General features: G+C 40.8%; 2 protein-coding genes across 4 annotated transcripts in view; one reads left to right on the plus strand and one right to left on the minus strand.

The window, feature by feature from the left end:
- The window catches only part of RSPH14 (radial spoke head 14 homolog), a 195,845-nt gene that overhangs the window by 78,200 nt on the left and 99,815 nt on the right, over positions 1 to 17,830 (minus strand). The window lies entirely within an intron of this gene.
- The window catches only part of GNAZ (G protein subunit alpha z), a 133,266-nt gene that overhangs the window by 38,220 nt on the left and 77,216 nt on the right, over positions 1 to 17,830 (plus strand). For all 3 annotated transcript variants that reach the window (XM_038373912.2, XM_038373914.2, XM_043498157.1), the window contains exon 2: positions 5,230 to 6,520. In XM_038373912.2, coding sequence (XP_038229840.1) covers positions 5,798 to 6,520 — 723 coding nt within the window. In that variant the 5' untranslated portion in view covers positions 5,230 to 5,797. The remainder of the gene's footprint in view (positions 1 to 5,229; positions 6,521 to 17,830) is intronic.

Here is a 17,830-nt window from a genome sequence, read left to right on the forward strand (position 1 = left end):
TAAAGAAAAACAAGGTAAATACCAACAGCTGATATTGGCACTCTGTCAGCAATCTTGATAGAGTGCTGTTAGTGATGCAGAGGGCAATTTGGTCTTCTGCTAGAGTCTTTGTGTACAATATGTATTTTAACTGACACACACAACTAACAGGCCCTGAAATGAATTCTCTGGGATTATTTCACCTTCACTAGATTCAGCCAAAAAGTCTTTATTATTTTAAAATGTGTGGTATACACTTGAAATATATCAATTACTGAAGTCTCTTTACTTTATGAAGCCTGTATAATGTACAGATTTTAAGTCCTAAATGCATTTGAGGCTTACATGATGTGCCTATATGTTCTGTTCATGATCCCATTTTTTTTTAAACCATGGAGAAGTGCCACTTGGGGGAAAAGGAAAGGGTGCATGACAAGGGCAGCTTCATTCTGAAACTGGCTCATGAAGAGACCGGCAATAGTAAAATTATCTAGCACATCTAAAGGTGGGAATTGGCATGTATGGGTGGGTGCTAGAGCACATAAATTAAATGAAAGGAGGAGAGAGGTCAGGGATTTAAATAGCAACAAGGAAGAAAAGGTGATGTGGTGATATGAAAAGGTGTAGCCAATGTTATGGAAACCCTTGTTAGAACAGGTGTACAAGCAGCTGTTTCAAAAATGTACATGTTAACAATACCGGCTGGGAATCTGAAACAGCGACAGTCAGGAATGAATGGGACTTTGAAGCACGGTCTGTTTGGCCCAGATCTACAACTTCTTCTGTGAATTTTCTGTAGTGAGAATGCCAACTTTGGCTACAGAAGTGTAGATTGTTTTTACTTGCAGAGCAGATTGTTGTAGGTAATAGTCTGAAACTCTCCTCAGTACAGCTCTGCTGTTAATGCCACCTCTGATCCATAGGGACACCTCTGACACTTTCTGGGGGCCATGATTTTTTCAGTGTCTACAGTGGTTCAGTCTTAAGTCTTCCTTAAATTGGGAGTTGTGAAGTACCATTTAAAGTGGGGGAGATAGATTTGCTTTCCCCCCCGCCTCCTCCCTGGCCCTCTTCTTTCTTTCTCTGGCACCCTCATAAGCAACCTGACCCATCGGGCCCATGAGCACCTATCCCCTTGAGGGAGTCCACTGTCCCATCCACTCCCAGGATCCCTTCTTTCCCCATCCTGCTCCTTACCCCTCCCTACTGGCAAACCTTGCCCTCAGGTGACAGGTCTGTCCTGCTTCTCACCTGCTCCTTGGTGCAGAGTGGAGCTGCTGTAGTTTTGGCAGCTGGCAGGTGAGGGCCTAGCATGTGGCACACTGTGCACATGGAATGGAACCCAGATGTGGTGCACCCTGCCAGTCATAACGTGATCACACATGCAGCAAACAAACAAACAAAAAAAAAAAAGGTAAATTACATCTCTCAACTGGCAACCATCAAGAAAGTAGAAAAACCAGCAAGGCAAGTAAAAAACCAGCCAAGAGACAACCCTAATTTCCGTGTACCCTGGGAGGACCCCACAGCTCTGAAGTCTATGCTTTAAATCCGTACCTGACTCAAAAAAACCCGAGGAGTACTTGTGGCACCTTAGAGACTAACACATTTATTTGGGCATAAGCTTTTGTGGGCTAAAACCCACTTCATTGGATGCATGCAGTGGAAAATACAGTAGGAAGATGTATATATACAGAGAACATGAAAAAATGGGTGTAACACTGTATTTTCCACTGCATGCATCTGAAGAAGTGGGTTTTAGCCCACGAAAGCTTATGCCCAAATACATGTGTTAGTCTCTAGATGCCACAAGTACTACTTTTTTTTTTTTTTTGCTGATACAGACTAACATGCTACCACTCTGATACCTGACTCAGACTCCGAGTAAGGATAAAGACAAAGTCTGCAAATAATAAACTTGGGAAATAAGTAGCAGAGGCCTCAACTGTCCCTCAATGCCTACACACCAAGTTCAGAGCATGGAAAGGCTCAGCAAAGAGAGGGTACAGTTGCTGTTTGTGGACTTCGGCCACCCTTAAATAAACCCTTTAACTGCATGTTGGATGAGTTAACGATTTTTGCTGCTACTGGGTTTGCATTTCTGTATGCATACACTTCAGCCCTTTTGGTATGATTTCATATAAATGAAATAGAACCTGTGCTGTGAATCAAGATTTTGCAGTACATGAACCTGCATAATGTCAAGGCACTGCTGCATAATTGCAGGCCCCACTGATTTAGAATAATGGAGGCTAAGGCCCCCAATGCAGACACAATCTATACCTATATACCTAAGGGCTCAGTGCAGAGCAAGAGATATCTGCTACATGCTTCAAGTTTGTCAAGTGATGACAACAGCATGACAGGAACTAAAATTGATACATACATGTTGCTCAGAGTCCGTTGTTATAAAGGTTTAAAGTAAATATAGCACTAAAATAGCCGTGTATGCTGCTAAACAGAGGAGGTGAGATCACCAAACTTATTTCATCACCTCACTGAGGGATGAAATCCTAGAAATAGCAGTTCATCCTCCCACCATTTAGGGATGAGGGTTCCAAGGAAAGGAAAAGGGTTGTTTCCCATTTACACACAAAGTACTATGAAATAAAAACTGGACTCAATTGCCTCCATTTAATACCGATGCAACCTCTGTCAACTGGAAGTTGACTTCATTGGCAGGTTGCACAGGTATAAATGAGGGCAGTTTGCTCCCTGATACTGTATCTCAATTTAGATTGTTTTGGTAATAGCTAAAATTATCCTCTGCTATAGTTACTCTCTGCTGCAATGACACCAGCTTGGGGAGGGTAGATCTCATTAAGTCCCTTGCTGATGAATTCTGTCAACAAAACTAAAATGTCCAAATAGCAAATTTCACATGGCCATTCAAAGAAATACTGTAGCACCTCATAAAAGAACTGCTGCACTGATCAACATTTTTTTTAAAAAGATGAAAGATTGGCTTTAAAAAGTCATAAATGTAGACCAGATTGTGCCCCTGACTAAAGTACTCATATGGCAGTGAGACATCAATCTACTGCACAGCTGTGCAGTTGATCTTCACATCATGGCTCCAGTGTGGCAGAGGGAGAATAGGAGCTGTAAACCTGGCACTTCCCTCCCAAGCCAGTGGATGAAGAGTAGGCGGAGCCTTGGCTCCGCCCTCCCCATCCAAAGTGCTAGCTAGCAGAACTGGCAAGAGCAGAAAGAAGGTAAGCTTCATGCTGTAAAGGGCTATACTAAATTATTTCCCTCATGCCCATGGGGCCGCAGGGAAGGAACAGTGACTGAGTCAGTCTGTTTTCAGGGCTCATTAAAGGTTGAATCTAGCTCATAGGAACTAGAAATGGAAAAGCCCTGTTAGAAAAAGTTCACCCCCTGGAAGGCTGAATTGTTCCTTTTAATGCATTTTCTAGTGCCTGTTCCTGTCTAGATTGAAATGCCAGGAGATTCATACAGGATAATATTTTCAAAAGCACCTAAGTTACATTTTCAAGAGTGCCTCAGGCTCTTAGGAGTTTGTCTCATTGAAAAGCAATGACACTTGATCTCCTAAGTCACTTTTAAAAATGGGACTTTGGCATTTTTTTAAATTTTACCCTTGGTCTACTTTCCAGAGTATCACAACTACCAGTATATGAAGGTCAGTAAGAACTGCATGAACTGTCATACTTTTCTCTTTCTCATAGAAGGATCTTTAGAAGATATTTTCTACATGTTCAAAGTACAAAATGATCCACCTTGTATATTAATGGCACCCTAGTTTTACTGTGATAAAACTGGAAACAGGGGAGTTAAAATAGAATGATCTGTTTGACTAGTATATCGCTGTATCAATTAAGCTGGGGACAGGCATCATACCCTACATAATATTCTTTCCTAAAGGGAAGAAAGAATTTGTTAATGTTTCTGTACCAGGGGACACACCTCTTGAGTCCCTCCCACTGCTGCATATGGTACTGCAGACCTTTTCCTGCTGCTGGCACCCTGTAGGTTATCAGCCTCACTTAGAAGGTCTTCAGTGGCTTACCCATTAGACTGGGTGTTACAGTCAACAATGAACCCCTTCCAGGGTAGCAAAGTGGTCAATAAATGGTCTGCCCTAACCAGGCTTATCAGCCCTGGTTCTGGACCCTTTAAATTCAGTCCCGCACTCAGGCTTCTAAACAAGCCTTCTCCAAGCTTAGGCCACTTCATCAATGGCTGGTGGGGAAACCCAGGCTGGCCCACTACTCCAGTTTCCAACCCAGGGACCCTATAAAGAACAGCCATATACTGTTCCTTTCATTTAGTTACAACTATTTCCCTGGGCCTTTTCCCACCTGGCCCTTTATCTTCACCCCTTACCTTAGGGTTAAAGTTCTCACATCCTTTCTCTCCCAGCTTGAGCAAATGCAATCAGTCAAGCTCCTATGCCAAAGAGGAGCACCTTCCCTTGCCTCTCCAACCCTAGCCAGGAACTGACTTGCTAAGCCCCTTTAGCTCCTTTTATCTGAGTCTGCCAGGCTCTGATTGGCTGCTTCTGTTCTGCCTCTCTAGACAGACCTGGAGGGCCCACCTTCGCAGCTCTTTCCCTGGGGCGGGATGTAGTAGAACTGCAAAGCTGGTACACCTTGTCACAGTTTCCTGCAAAGATCAATAATTGTGCCTCTTCAAATAAACCCTTTCACAAAACCCTCATGCAAACCTAATCCCCGCCTTTCATTTCATCATTTATTTACAAAAATGTTCAATGCAAACAAAATGGATAGAAAACATGAAAGAAGAGTCAGGAGGACATGTGTACACACATTTGAGTGCCAGAAAACAATATAAATATAAATGAGGGAGGGGGAAAGTAGCTGTGAATCTCTCATGCACTCTACTTCGGGAAACCGGTCAGAACAGGGCTGTGCAGGAAAAGGTCTGCCATCAGCTCTTGCTGAGAGAGAATTGGGACAGAGCTCAACACTGTTTGTTTTCACATGGATTTGGGTAATAAAAATACAGAAGGCTGGAGAGAAAAGGGGATTTGATTTACTGTTGCTCAGGGTACACATTTTCTAAGGTCTCCAGACTCAAGCTGTCCCTAAATTTCCACAGTATTTAAAAGATTTTTATTGCTTTTCTTTACACATTTTCCATCGGGATTTTATTTGGGGTAATACAATGTTCAGAAGTGTCAGAAGCAGAGAAAATGTGAATGTTCTGCAGAAGGAAACAAAGTCCCCCAATTGTATTAATTTCTTTTCTCTCACTGTTTGACAGGTGGAGAGCCCAGATTCACAGATCTGAACTGGATCAGTCTAAAGACGTGGGGCGGGGAGAAACAAAACAAACACAACAAAACCATACCAGACCTTCAGCTGTAACTAGCAGCATCACCACAGCAACCAGAAAATACAATTAAAAGACAATTGGGGCTAAAGCGGAGCATATGAAGGTGCAGCTCCTTACCTTTGGACAGAAGAGAGCAAAATAATAATGCAGAAGAGAAAAGAATATTTGACTGATCCAGCCACACTATGGAATAGGGAAGTGTCCTTTCATTAACAGGAATGTGCCACTGTTTATTCACAGGAAAGGGGAGTGCCATGAGATCTACTGAGGAGACTACCTGTCTGTGGTTGCATTTCTACATTTGTTTGCACCCCTGCTGGGACTGAACTAGTTGGTACAGGCCTATTGGCCCATCAGGTATTGGATACTGATTTTTTTCCCACAGGGTGCACCTGGCACGAGAATTGAAAGATATTGCAGCTCTTGCTCAGAGAGAGAGAGAGAGAGAGAGAGAGAGAATCTCCAGTTCTCCTCTTCCGTTACTGTCTGCTATACCATGGGATGTAGGCAAAGCTCTGAGGAGAAAGAGGCAGCGCGGCGGTCCCGGAGGATTGACCGCCACCTGCGCTCTGAGAGTCAACGACAACGACGTGAGATCAAACTCCTACTCCTGGGTACAAGCAACTCTGGCAAGAGTACTATTGTCAAGCAAATGAAAATCATTCACAGTGGTGGCTTTAACTTGGAGGCTTGCAAGGAATACAAACCTCTGATTATCTATAATGCCATTGATTCCCTCACACGCATCATTCGTGCTCTAGCCACCCTTAAGATAGAGTTCCACAATCCTGACAGGGCCTATGATGCCGTGCAGCTTTTCGCCCTGACAGGCCCAGCTGAAAGCAAAGGAGAAATTACTCCTGAGCTTCTGGGAGTCATGAAACGGCTCTGGGCAGACCCTGGTGTGCAGGAGTGCTTCTGCCGATCCAATGAGTACCACCTAGAGGATAATGCTGCATACTACTTGAATGACCTAGAAAGGATTGCGGCACTGGACTACATCCCTACAGTGGAAGATATTCTGCGTTCTCGGGACATGACCACAGGGATTGTGGAAAATAAATTTACCTTCAAAGAGCTGACTTTCAAAATGGTGGATGTGGGTGGACAGAGGTCTGAGCGCAAAAAATGGATCCACTGCTTTGAAGGGGTTACAGCAATAATTTTCTGCGTGGAGCTGAGTGGATACGACTTGAAGCTGTATGAGGATAACCAGACGGTGAGTACTTCTGGGTTTCTTCTATGTTTTGGCTTATTATTATTTGCAGTTCAGTTGTGTCTAGAGGCCCAAGCCCCACTTTCCTACACTGGTAACAAAAAGACACCTGCCCAAAAGAGCATACATAGAATCTAGTAGTATTTTTTCTGCACTCACAAGGTGGCAACTATGTTTCCTAGCAGCACGTAGCCTTTCGCCATGGGCTTTGTTTCTTCAGTGCTATCAATAAGATTTCCTCATGTGGCATAATAGTGCAAAATGAGTTTGTGTCTAAGGCAGAAGCTTCGGACCTATTGGGCTAAGCGTTACTCCAAAAGTCAGTAAAAATCTGGGAGAGTTCTTTGGGCAGTTATGGCTTCCTTTTATAAAGGGACACAGTCAACTAGAAAATCACATTTCAGTTGGGAAATACTGTACCTACTACAGTGACAAATAACACTTAAAATTACTATAATTGAAAAGTTAGCAAAAATAATTTTCTCCATTTCAATCTATTTTATGCATTTGACAGCATTTTGTGTATAGTCAGTTTTGATTTCCCCTGTAGCCTCAGTTTTGTTCTTGCTTATAAAGATCAGTGTGAGCAGAAAAAGCCTTTAAAACATTTAAAAGAAATGTTTCATAAAAAGATATAATTGTAAGGGGTGCTATCAGAAACTGGGATATTTTAAAATTAGTCAGTTTCCAAACAATCAAATTGACAGTGAGTGTCCCTTTAAGTGGCATGGAAACTGTCATTAGAAGTCTGCTTTATGGCTACTTTTGTTAAGCAGCCAGTCTACTTATTGTCCAATAAATAACTGTTCGTCCTGAATTCTCCTTGTAATACTAATACTAGTCTTCAGTTTGCTTAGCACACAGATACTGTAACTATGGAAATAGTTGTATATGTGAGTGTGTGTATATATGTGTTTGCTATCGCTTTCAGGCTGCTTAACTTGACCTTTTTAGGTACTATTTGGACATTTTACATATTTTTTCTATTGTAACCCCATAAATGGACATGATGCTTAAGAAACAATCAGATGTGTTGGTAGAAATATGTAAAGATTCCTACAGCTCCCTACTTGCCCATATTCCAGTTTAAAAACAACTGACCATCAAGAGGAACTAAAATCCACACCCAGAAAATCACTGTCTGGCGACAACTAATTTACTGTTTACCCAAAGGTGCACCCACTTCCTATCATCCCCCTCAGACATCTTCAGTTGTTTCACCTTGGTGGAACTTTCCTGCGGCAAGGCAGCCTTTGGAGCACCCCAGAATGCTGCGTGCATTGTTTCTTCAGAGTAGAAACAGTACTTCAGTGAAGGGGGATCCCAAGAATGTTTTGTATACAGTATTTAGAATCTAATTGCGATGGTAATGTGCATTCTCAGTGCTTGTATTACAGTAAATCATTTAAGAAATCCTTTCTACCACTTTAATGATCTGTTTTTGGCAGACTGTTATGGAAATACTCCACTAACCGCATTAATTGTCATAGCTAGTTCAGTCATTTTATTGTTTTCTTCTGTATGTAGTGTGCTTGTTATGTCTGAGCTTTGCTAGAGAATATCCTGGTAAGAATTTCCGATAACGTGCATTCTGTGGATCTGCTCATACATACATAAACGGGATCAAATCCAGGCCCTTCATGAATTCATGATGTGAAGCTACTAACAGCTGTGTGATGTTGCTGGGCTTCCCAGATGCCTAAATAAACTCTGGGTGCCTGGGACTCCACAATGAAGTGGCAAGTAGCACCTACTTAAACCATCCACTTCCCATGGCTGGAGTCTAGGATTCCGTCCCATGGCTGTGACATATAGCAGCCAGCTGGGAAATGAAGTAGAAAGGGGAAGTGTCTCCTTAACATCCCAGCAAAGTCAGGGAGCTAAATTTCTCCTTAAATACATAACATCCTGAGTGAATGAGTGAATCCTGTGGTCTAATCTGACAACTAACTCAGAAATAGATCTATAAATCTGGGGAGACAATGTATTCTTCTGGTTGAAGATGCCTTTCCTTCTAAATTTATGGGGGGAAGACAATAGCTTTCATGGGCTCTGTGAGGTGAAGTAGAAGTGTTAGGCGCCAGATAGGATTTCTTGCAGGGTGTGGAACTACTTTTCATGTGCTTCCCACTCCCCTAAAGAGCTCCATACCACTTGCCTGTAGAGTGGAACCTCTCAGACTTTAACTACCTCACCGCTTTGCACTGGGCCCAATCGTCCTCAGCATTTATCAGTCAGGTATTCTGCTAAGATTTGTGGCAGTCAAGGGCTATCATGCTTAATGATGCATAACACATAGTCAAGACCTCTATGGTTGGGAATTCCTGGAATAACTGTAGCAAGGTTTTAAAAAATCTTAAAAAAAACAGCTTCTTGAAAATTGTTTATGCTGCATGTAGCACATCATATTCATTAGGTCACTGAATGAAGACAAGTTGATGACAGTACTTCAGACTGTTTAAGACTTCTCTCTAATCTATTTCAGTTATTTATCTGGTGCCACTCCAGCCAGACCTTTTATTTAACAAAAGATAAACAAGACTCGTGCAGCAGTACTTTCCAAGAACCTTATTTCAATTTTTTGGTGGAAAGCCACTCTCCTAAGCAGACAAGATTCTAATGGAAGATCTGGCAGTAGGATAACATTGCTCTTCTTCTGGGTGTGGTCTAAGTGTTAGATTATAGGACTGTAATTCCACTCCCTCCACTCCTCATGTGACAGGGAAGGAGGTGGGTTAAATATCATGATGTGAAACATACTATAATTATTGGTACATTAAAACTGCTAAAATCTCTTCTTATTGTAAATACTTTAACACTTTTCTGTGAGGTATGTGGGGTTTGTTTGTTTTGCTTAATCAAGTTTCTTGCAGATGTTCCTCCCATTAAATGTAGTTAAAGCAAAAGTTTCAGAAATACAGCAAAGCTGCCTAGGTGCAGTGACGCTTAGGTCTGAGCAAAGACTGCAAAATATTTTCCACAAACTTTCATTTACTGTTTTTAAAAGATTGCTTTGACTATTTAAACCTCTTGTGTGCTCACTTTTCAAGAAAATAAATTTACTGGCAGGAATGTGCACTTAAACTGAAATTTGACCTAGTATTCCAGAATATTCCCATAAACTGAACATTAAATACTAAAAATGAGCTATCAGCTGACATTCTACAGACTAAGACATTATTTAGAGAATTATTTTTGAGCAATAAATTTGAGATAATTGCTGTCAGTTTATGGATAATGTATAGAGAGAAAGTGGCAAAATTAATTGAATATTAAATTCAAAAATTATGTAATTCAAAGATTTGAGACCATGTTGTGCAGAAGTATTTTTGCCCACAACAATAATCTGTAACACAAAAACAGGATCTTACTGCAAAACTCTCACAAATATTGCACCCAAATAAAGGCATTTATTTCCCGCATTTTATTCAGATTCTCAAATAAATGGAGGAATAGCCAAATACAAATAGCAAGCCCTTTAGGAGATTTAATTGGCTTACGTAAATTTCCACATCCCCGACTTTTCTGACTGGTTCTGAAGAAAAACTTCCTTTGGTTTCAACCTATGAAACAAAATCTTTGCTAGAAAAAGAATTGGCTAGGAAGAAAAAACCTGCTGGTGAAAAGCCTCCAAGTAATGTCGTCTCACTGAACTCCCCAGATTATGCTATTAGAAATGCAATCATAATCCAAAGTGGCTCACCAGTAAATTATGTCTTCCTATGACTCCATCTCAAATATGTGAAAATGGAACCAGCTGATCTCAGTTCCTTTAACCCCAAGGTATCTACATTGCCACAGTTCCAAGCGATTTGCCAGATTTATTCATGCTATTAAGAATCGGGAGGGATCTTGTGATAATTTTTGCTGTAATGTGAAATTCCCATATTTACATTTAAATTTGTATTGCAGATTTTCTCCAGATTGCCATGGCATTTCTGGTGTGTGGAAAAACTCAAATGTAATCCCACTGATAAGTGGTACTAACTGTGTAACCAAATCCTTTTATACCATGTCTCTTTAATAGCAGAATGGCAAGTTATCTTTCTCTGTTCACCATCATTCTATTTTGCTACTGTCATGTGGTTTCTGGGCTAGTAATACTTTACAAGTATTTTTGTGGCTGTCCACCTTCCTGACCTTCTTTATATGATTCCCATTGGGAGTTTGGTTTTCTTGGCAACGAGTAAGTGTAGTAGGAAGTAGAGCTCATACTGGTGTCCACAGAAACAGCCTGACTGGAGAGATGCTGTTGGCCTACAGAAGCAGTTGTATTTATAAAATAACACACTTGTTATGTAAAGATGGAGAAGATGCATGATACATTTTAGATAACAATTAAACAATATTTTGTTATAAGCTATATACCAGCATATATATACATTGCTGTTTAATTTTAATGATAACTCAAACAGCTAGGCAGACAGATTTAGGTATCATAGTTGATCCATCATTTATACACTGGCTGGAACAATCATGTCGGGCAGAGTGTCATTGTGTGTGATGCTACACTAGCCTGGAGAAACAGTAATTCTGACTGGGGAAACCAGCTGATATCAGCATCAATTCTGACAACTGTTTGCAAGGAGGCAAAACCTTCATTGGATAGCATGTCCAAATTGATTACAGGAAGGTTCACAATCAGTGAGAGCTGGACATCTGTTTCTAGAGTTAGCTTCCCTTCTTTTTTTCCATGAACATTGTTGGTTTATTCCTATCTGTGGACTGGTTTTTCTTTTTCATTCACTTCTTAAACATTTAGGACTCAATATTCAAACTAAGGAACCTTTATATATATAGTGGCTTCTTTTATGCACATACGTGCAATTTTGAGTGCTCACATAAAATATTTGGATACCCACGTTAGGTGCCAAAAATATAAAATAAGTTCCCTAGCTCCAGTACGTTTATTAGTACATCGACAATGCTTACTTTAAGACGGTTCCTACAGTTTTCAAGCAATGAAACACAGCAAGTCCATAGAGCATTCTAACGTCACCTTTTCTGAGTGGGAAATTTCATGTGCTGCCCTCCCTGGCATGGAATTATCTTAAAATAACTCAACTCTGAATAACTGTTTAAAAATGTCTGTGAAAATTAACATGAAAGATTGATATTTTAAACATCATTAGGTTATGTAGTTTCAGTTGTCTGCTGGTTATGATCTACTTCTCCCATTCTTAAAAAACCCCTATAGTCATTGTTTAGGGAAACCATAGCATCTAACCATTCTCTTCAAGAGAAATGTTTATGGCATTGCCTTGCCAATATCTGTTCAGCTTGCTCAGCCTTATCAAGCCTTGACTTGCAGAGATGCTGTTGCATGCACACTAACAGCAAATTTCACTGACTAATACTGTAATTCTCTTGTGTCTTTAGGACTGTAATCTTAGAGGAACTTCGATGCTGCAAGAAAGTTACCAAATATACCAGACCAAAAATATAAAACCACTTATCCGTCAGACATCTTCATACTTCTTCCTACGTTATTTGCTAATACCAAAGTTTGTTGTTTCAGAGTAGCAGCCGCGTTAGTCTGTATTCGCAAAAAGAAAAGGAGTACTTGTGGCACCTTAAAGACTAACAAATTTGTTAGTCCCTAAGGTGCCACAAGTACTCCTTTTCTTTTTTTGAAAGTTTGTTGTGTTAACATACGGGAATCCTTTCTCCCTGCCAATCTTCTCTTCCTTCTTGATCCTGAAGCCCTCATGTTGAATTTGTTACATCACAATAACTTTTATGCCAGCAACTGTTTTTATTCATTCCAAGCTTCTTTTTAGATCATCTGGTTTTAAAAAAAAGCCTAAATACACAGACCAGCCTTTATGGATTACTAATTCCGATTTCCGAATTCCTGATGAGATGAGAATAATTGAATATTTTCCTACTCCAACCCATAATAAAAACCCACAATGAAATATTAACCATGAGAAATAGATGTCATATTACAAATAACAAGGAACTACTTTAGATAGCTACTGATGGTGTATCCTTTCCCCTCACATGAAGTACTGTATTTTCAAAGTTTGAGAAGATAAGAATGAATTGATTTTTATTGCTTTCCATTATGAAATAACAGCATTATTTAGCCTCCTCTGCATGGTGAAAGCATGATCAGAGGGGATTTTTTCATGTGAGTGTTCTTTCTCCTTCAGCTTTATGGGGTATATATTTGTTTGCTTTACCCCTATTTCATCTCATTGAAATCCCCATTAATTCCATGTAACAAGATCCACCATTGAAAGGCAGAGCTGAGACACTTTTGACCACTTATTTCTGCATATTTAGCGTGGGGGATGGTGTCTTAGTGAGGTCAATTTGCTTGCTATTTTGAAGGCTTAGACTTTATGAACTAACAGATAATCTTGTATGTCATAGATCCCTATGTATATATTCTGCTGTGGACATGCAGAGACACATCAGTGGGACAGAGGGCAGTATATCAGCCATTAAAAAAAAATCTCTAAACAGGTTTTTATACTGGGAAAGACTATCTAATATATTGGACCTACACATACACCCAACAACCATTTTACTGTCCATGGGAATTTAATAGGTTTTTTTAATGTTTGCTATTAATAATGCTGTCTGTGTTTTAAATAAGAGCTTTGTTCACTCACCGCTTCCTAAAACTGTAGAATGACAATCTCGTTTATACTAAAGACACTCTGGCATTGTAAGGGGTGCTTTAAAATCATAAGATCATAGAAGATTAGGGTTGGAAGAGACCTCAGGAGGTCATCTAGTCCAACCTCCTGCTCAAAGCAGGACCAACCCCAACTAATCATTTCAGTCAGGGGTTTGTCAAGTCGGGCCTTAAAAACCTCTAAGAATGGAGATTCCACCACCTCACTGGATAACTCATTCCAGTGCTTCACCACCCTCCTAGTGAAATACTGTTTCCTAATATCCAACCTAGACCTCCCCCACTGCAATTTGAGACCATTGCTCCTTGTTCTGTCATCTGCCACCACTGAGAACAGCCTAGTTCCATCCTCTTTAGAACTGCCCTTCAGGTAGTTGAAGGCTGCTATCAAATCCCCCCTCACTCTTCTCTTTTGCAGACTAAACAAGACCAGTTCCCTCAGCCTCTCCTCATAAGTCATGTGCCCCAGCCTCCTGATCATTTTTGTTTCCCTCCGCTGGACTCTCTCCAATTTGTCCACATCCTTTCCGTAGTGGTGGGACCAAAAACTGGGACGCAGTACTCCAGATGTGGCCTCACCAGTGCTGAATAGAGGGGAATAATCACTTCCCTCGATCTACTGGAGATGCTCCTATTGCCAATATGCCATTAGCCTTCTTGGCCACAAGGGCACACTGCTGACTCATATCCAGCTTCTCATCCACTGTAATCCCCAGGTCCTTTTCTGCAGAACTTCTGCTTAGCCAGCTGGTCCCCAGCTGGTAGCGGTGCATGGTATTCTTCCGTCATAAATGCAGGACTCTGCACTTGTCCTAGTTGAACCTCATCAGATCTCTTTTGGCCCAATCCTCCAATTTGTCTAGGTCACTCTGGACCCCATCCCTACCCTCCAGCATATCTACTCTCCCCTCAGCTTAGTGTCATCTGCAAACTTGCTGAGGGTGCAATCCATCCCATCATCCAGATCATTAATAAAGATGTTGAACAAAATCGACCCCTGGAGTACTCTGCTTGATACCAGCTGCCAACTAGACATCAAGCTGTTGATCACTACCTGTTTAGCCCAACAATCTAACAAGCTTTCTGTCCACCTTGTAGTCCATTCATCCAATCCATACTTTTTTAACTTGCTGGCAAGAATACTGTGGGAGACTGTATCAAAAGCTTTGCTAAAGTCAAGATATATCATGTCCACTGCTTTCCCTATATCCACAGAGCTACTTATCTCATCATAGAAGGCAATCAAGTTGGTCAGGCATGATTTGCCCTGGGTGAATCCATGTTGACTCTTCCTGATCATCTTCCTCTCCTCCAAGTGCTTCAAAATGGTTTCTTTGAGGACCTGCTCCATGATTTTTCCAGGGACTGAGGTGAGGTTCTTTAAAATACAGCCAGCTTTCCTGGATTCCTTCCCCCCTCATATTAGCCTCCCAGGGGATCCTGTCCATCAGTTCCCTAAGGGCCTTAGGGAAATCCAGGGCCAAGCTGGTCGCCTGCCATATTTACTATTCTTTTCGACTGAAATCCAGGGTCCATATTTTGCGACTCTCCTTTCTTCCTTTTGTGAGGATCCTGAACTCAACCATATCATGGTCACTGCTGCCCAGGTTGCCACCCACTTCTACTTCCCCTACCAATTCTTCCCTTTTTGTAAGCAGCAGGTCAAGAGGAGAACGGGAGTGAATTATTTTTACATTCACTATAAGGCTCTTTTACACCTCTAGGAAGGTATAAAGTGGCATTAAGTGTAAATGAGAATCAGGCCATAATGCTGAATTTACAACAAAATAATTTCTAGCAGCAAATTGCAATGTGAAAAACGTAAGACTGATTTCACTGAAGGATCAAGCTGAAGAAGAGATTAGGCTCAAAGGAAGACTGCCTCTGTTAAATAACTACTATTAATTGTCACAAAGGAATCCAACTTTGGGTTCTAAGCCTTCCAGGCTGGCAGGAGTTAGAAACATGGTAAGTAAGTTCAGCTGCTGAGGGAGGAAAGCAGATCATGTCACTTTCAAAATACTGCTTCTGGCTGCTGCTTGCAGCAACACTAATGGGCTTTGGAGGCTATTATGCAGGTCAAGGAGGAATGGGCTTGAGAATCAATAGGATGGAGAAGGTAGTTCTAAAAAGAAAATGAGATGGAATCCAAAGGTTCTCTTCCTCCCCCAAACCTTCATAAATATATTCTTAAATATCAAGAGAACACAGAAAAATACTGGCCAAGTATTTTTCTTGTCAGAGAAAATATATCTTTTTTTCAAGTTTGCTCCAGTATGACAAGAACTTAATTTATTTCTTTTTGTTTTCATATATCTAACTATGCATTGGATCCTGCAAGTCAGCAGCTGTATTTACAGAACAAAAGTAGTTAAGGAAAAATCAAGAGAAGGCAGTCTGATCTTGCAGACATTGAATGTCCAGAGTTTGGGGAGCATGAGAACAGCAGGAATCAGGTTTTTATTCTCTCTTACAGCGATTGCAACATTTGTCAGAAAACAATATAGAATATTACCAGAATGCTTTGTACATGTAGCAAACATATAGGCAAGTTGGAAAACTCACTGAAGTAACTTCCAAATTCTCAAAAATGTGTATTAGGAAATTTATGGTGAAACAGCTATTTTATGCACCAGTAAAACTATCAAGTTCCATCCAATAGTATCAAGTATGTTAGCAGGATGAGACCCTGTTCCTATATTATACTTAATTTTGCAAACCAAAGAATTGACTAATAAACTCACTCTTCTGAAGGGATTCCAAAAACATACCCAGAAAACTAAAGAGCACTCCCATTTACAGTACTGTACATGCAGGAACACACACTTATGCCCACAGACATCTATGCCTGTAAAATGAATAACTGCAGTTAATGTACTTATTCACATGCATATATGCAAGAGTTTGCACCCACATACCGATGTATTGTCAAATTTTACAGGATATTTTTGATGTTTCCTTTGGCCAAAAATTTATACAGTTTGGATAAAACACTAAATCAACAGCACATTTGCAAAAAACATGCCTATACCCCTGCTTGATGCATTCTTGGATCCAATAATGAGTACCTCTCTGGACACAGACTAATCAACATAAAGCCAGTGTCATTGTCCAGCTACCACTTGGCTAATTCAAACAAGATAGTATATTTCATCCATAATTAAGTTACGGAGAGAGGAGATTTTTATTCATCACTTGTTCAGTAGAACAGGCAGCATGTATTGGATGAGGAATCACGCAGTTAAGGAGCCAACCAAGACCCCTCTCCAGCTTAATGCAATATACTGGCTCCGCACTCCCATTGGCTGGGAACCGGCCAATGGAAGCTAGGGGTTGGGGCGGTGCCTGCTTGGGGGAGGCAGTGCCTGTGGGCGAGAGCAGCACGTGGAGCCTCCTGGCCCCCCCGCCTAGGACCCAGACCTGCTGTCCGCTTCCCGGGCACAGCACGGTGTGAGCCAGGACAGGTAGGGACTAGCCTGCCTTAGCATCACAGCACCACGGACCGGACTTTTAACGGCCCAGTCGGCGGTGCTGATCAGAGCTGCCAGGGTCCCTTTTGAATCGGGTGTTCTCGTCAAAAACCGGACACCTGGTCACCCTAAGGTAGAACAGCAGGAAAACAACTTTCAGTGGCACAGTCCATCATGCAATAAGCAGAGTTGAAAGTAAACTTTTAAAAACCACATGGCTCAATTGGACCATTATTGACCAATGTGGTTAGTTTACGGCATCCATGAGCTCTTCCAGCAGTCAACATCAGTACACATTAATTTAAAAAAAAATCTGTAGTCCAAACACAAAAATATTTCCCATACTTAGAGAAAACAGAAATTATGAGTTTGGCTCAGAGACCATTTTAGTGCTATAAGGTTAGATTTTCAAATATAGTTTGCCTCAACTTAATTTGGTTAAATAGATCTTTAAATATAAACAGTTAATTTTCATCCAGGGAATAGCCTGTATTTTGTTAAAAATGCCAGTAATCTGTCAAGTAAAAATGTACACATTTCTGAGGTGTTACTGCACTGCGGGGGGTGGGGGGGAGAAAGTTCATTTGAAATTTACAATACGTGTGTGCTTAAAAATATTTTTGTCAGGGAACAATTCACTGAGGTTACCCTATCTGAGTTAGTGAAAATCAAATTTCCAAACTTGGAAAAACGTGAGACATTTTTATTAAATTAGTTAGTGGATGAGAAAAATTTTTTTTGGCAAAGCTGACAAAAAATCACTTGTGAAATCCAAAAGCATTAGGTGTCCATTTATTCATTAGTATATTTACAAGGTGAGTGGTAAAGATTTCAACTGCACATCTCAAGTCCAATAAAAGGTATTACCTTACTTACCTTGTCTCTCTAATATCCTGGGACTGACGCGACTACAGCTACACTGCATCTCAAGTCCTGTTAACCCTGGAGCTTATAACCACATTTTAAAATAGTTTTCAAACAGCTGCTACTAATGCCATGGGGATCCCTGAACAGAGGATTCATCTTTTTCCCTGTCTGAGGTTGGGATCCCAGGGTGGACTCCTATTTTCTTCTACCTAGTGGATATGGTGTCACCCTGGAGAAGTGTGTATTTTAACTCATGCCCATTTTCACACCTATTCGTGGTATTTCTGAATCTTGTTCAACATGGATGCACTAGCACCATTATCCATTACA

This window comes from Dermochelys coriacea, chromosome 15 (genome assembly GCF_009764565.3).
Source record: "Dermochelys coriacea isolate rDerCor1 chromosome 15, rDerCor1.pri.v4, whole genome shotgun sequence".
Lineage (NCBI taxonomy): Eukaryota > Metazoa > Chordata > Testudines > Dermochelyidae > Dermochelys > Dermochelys coriacea.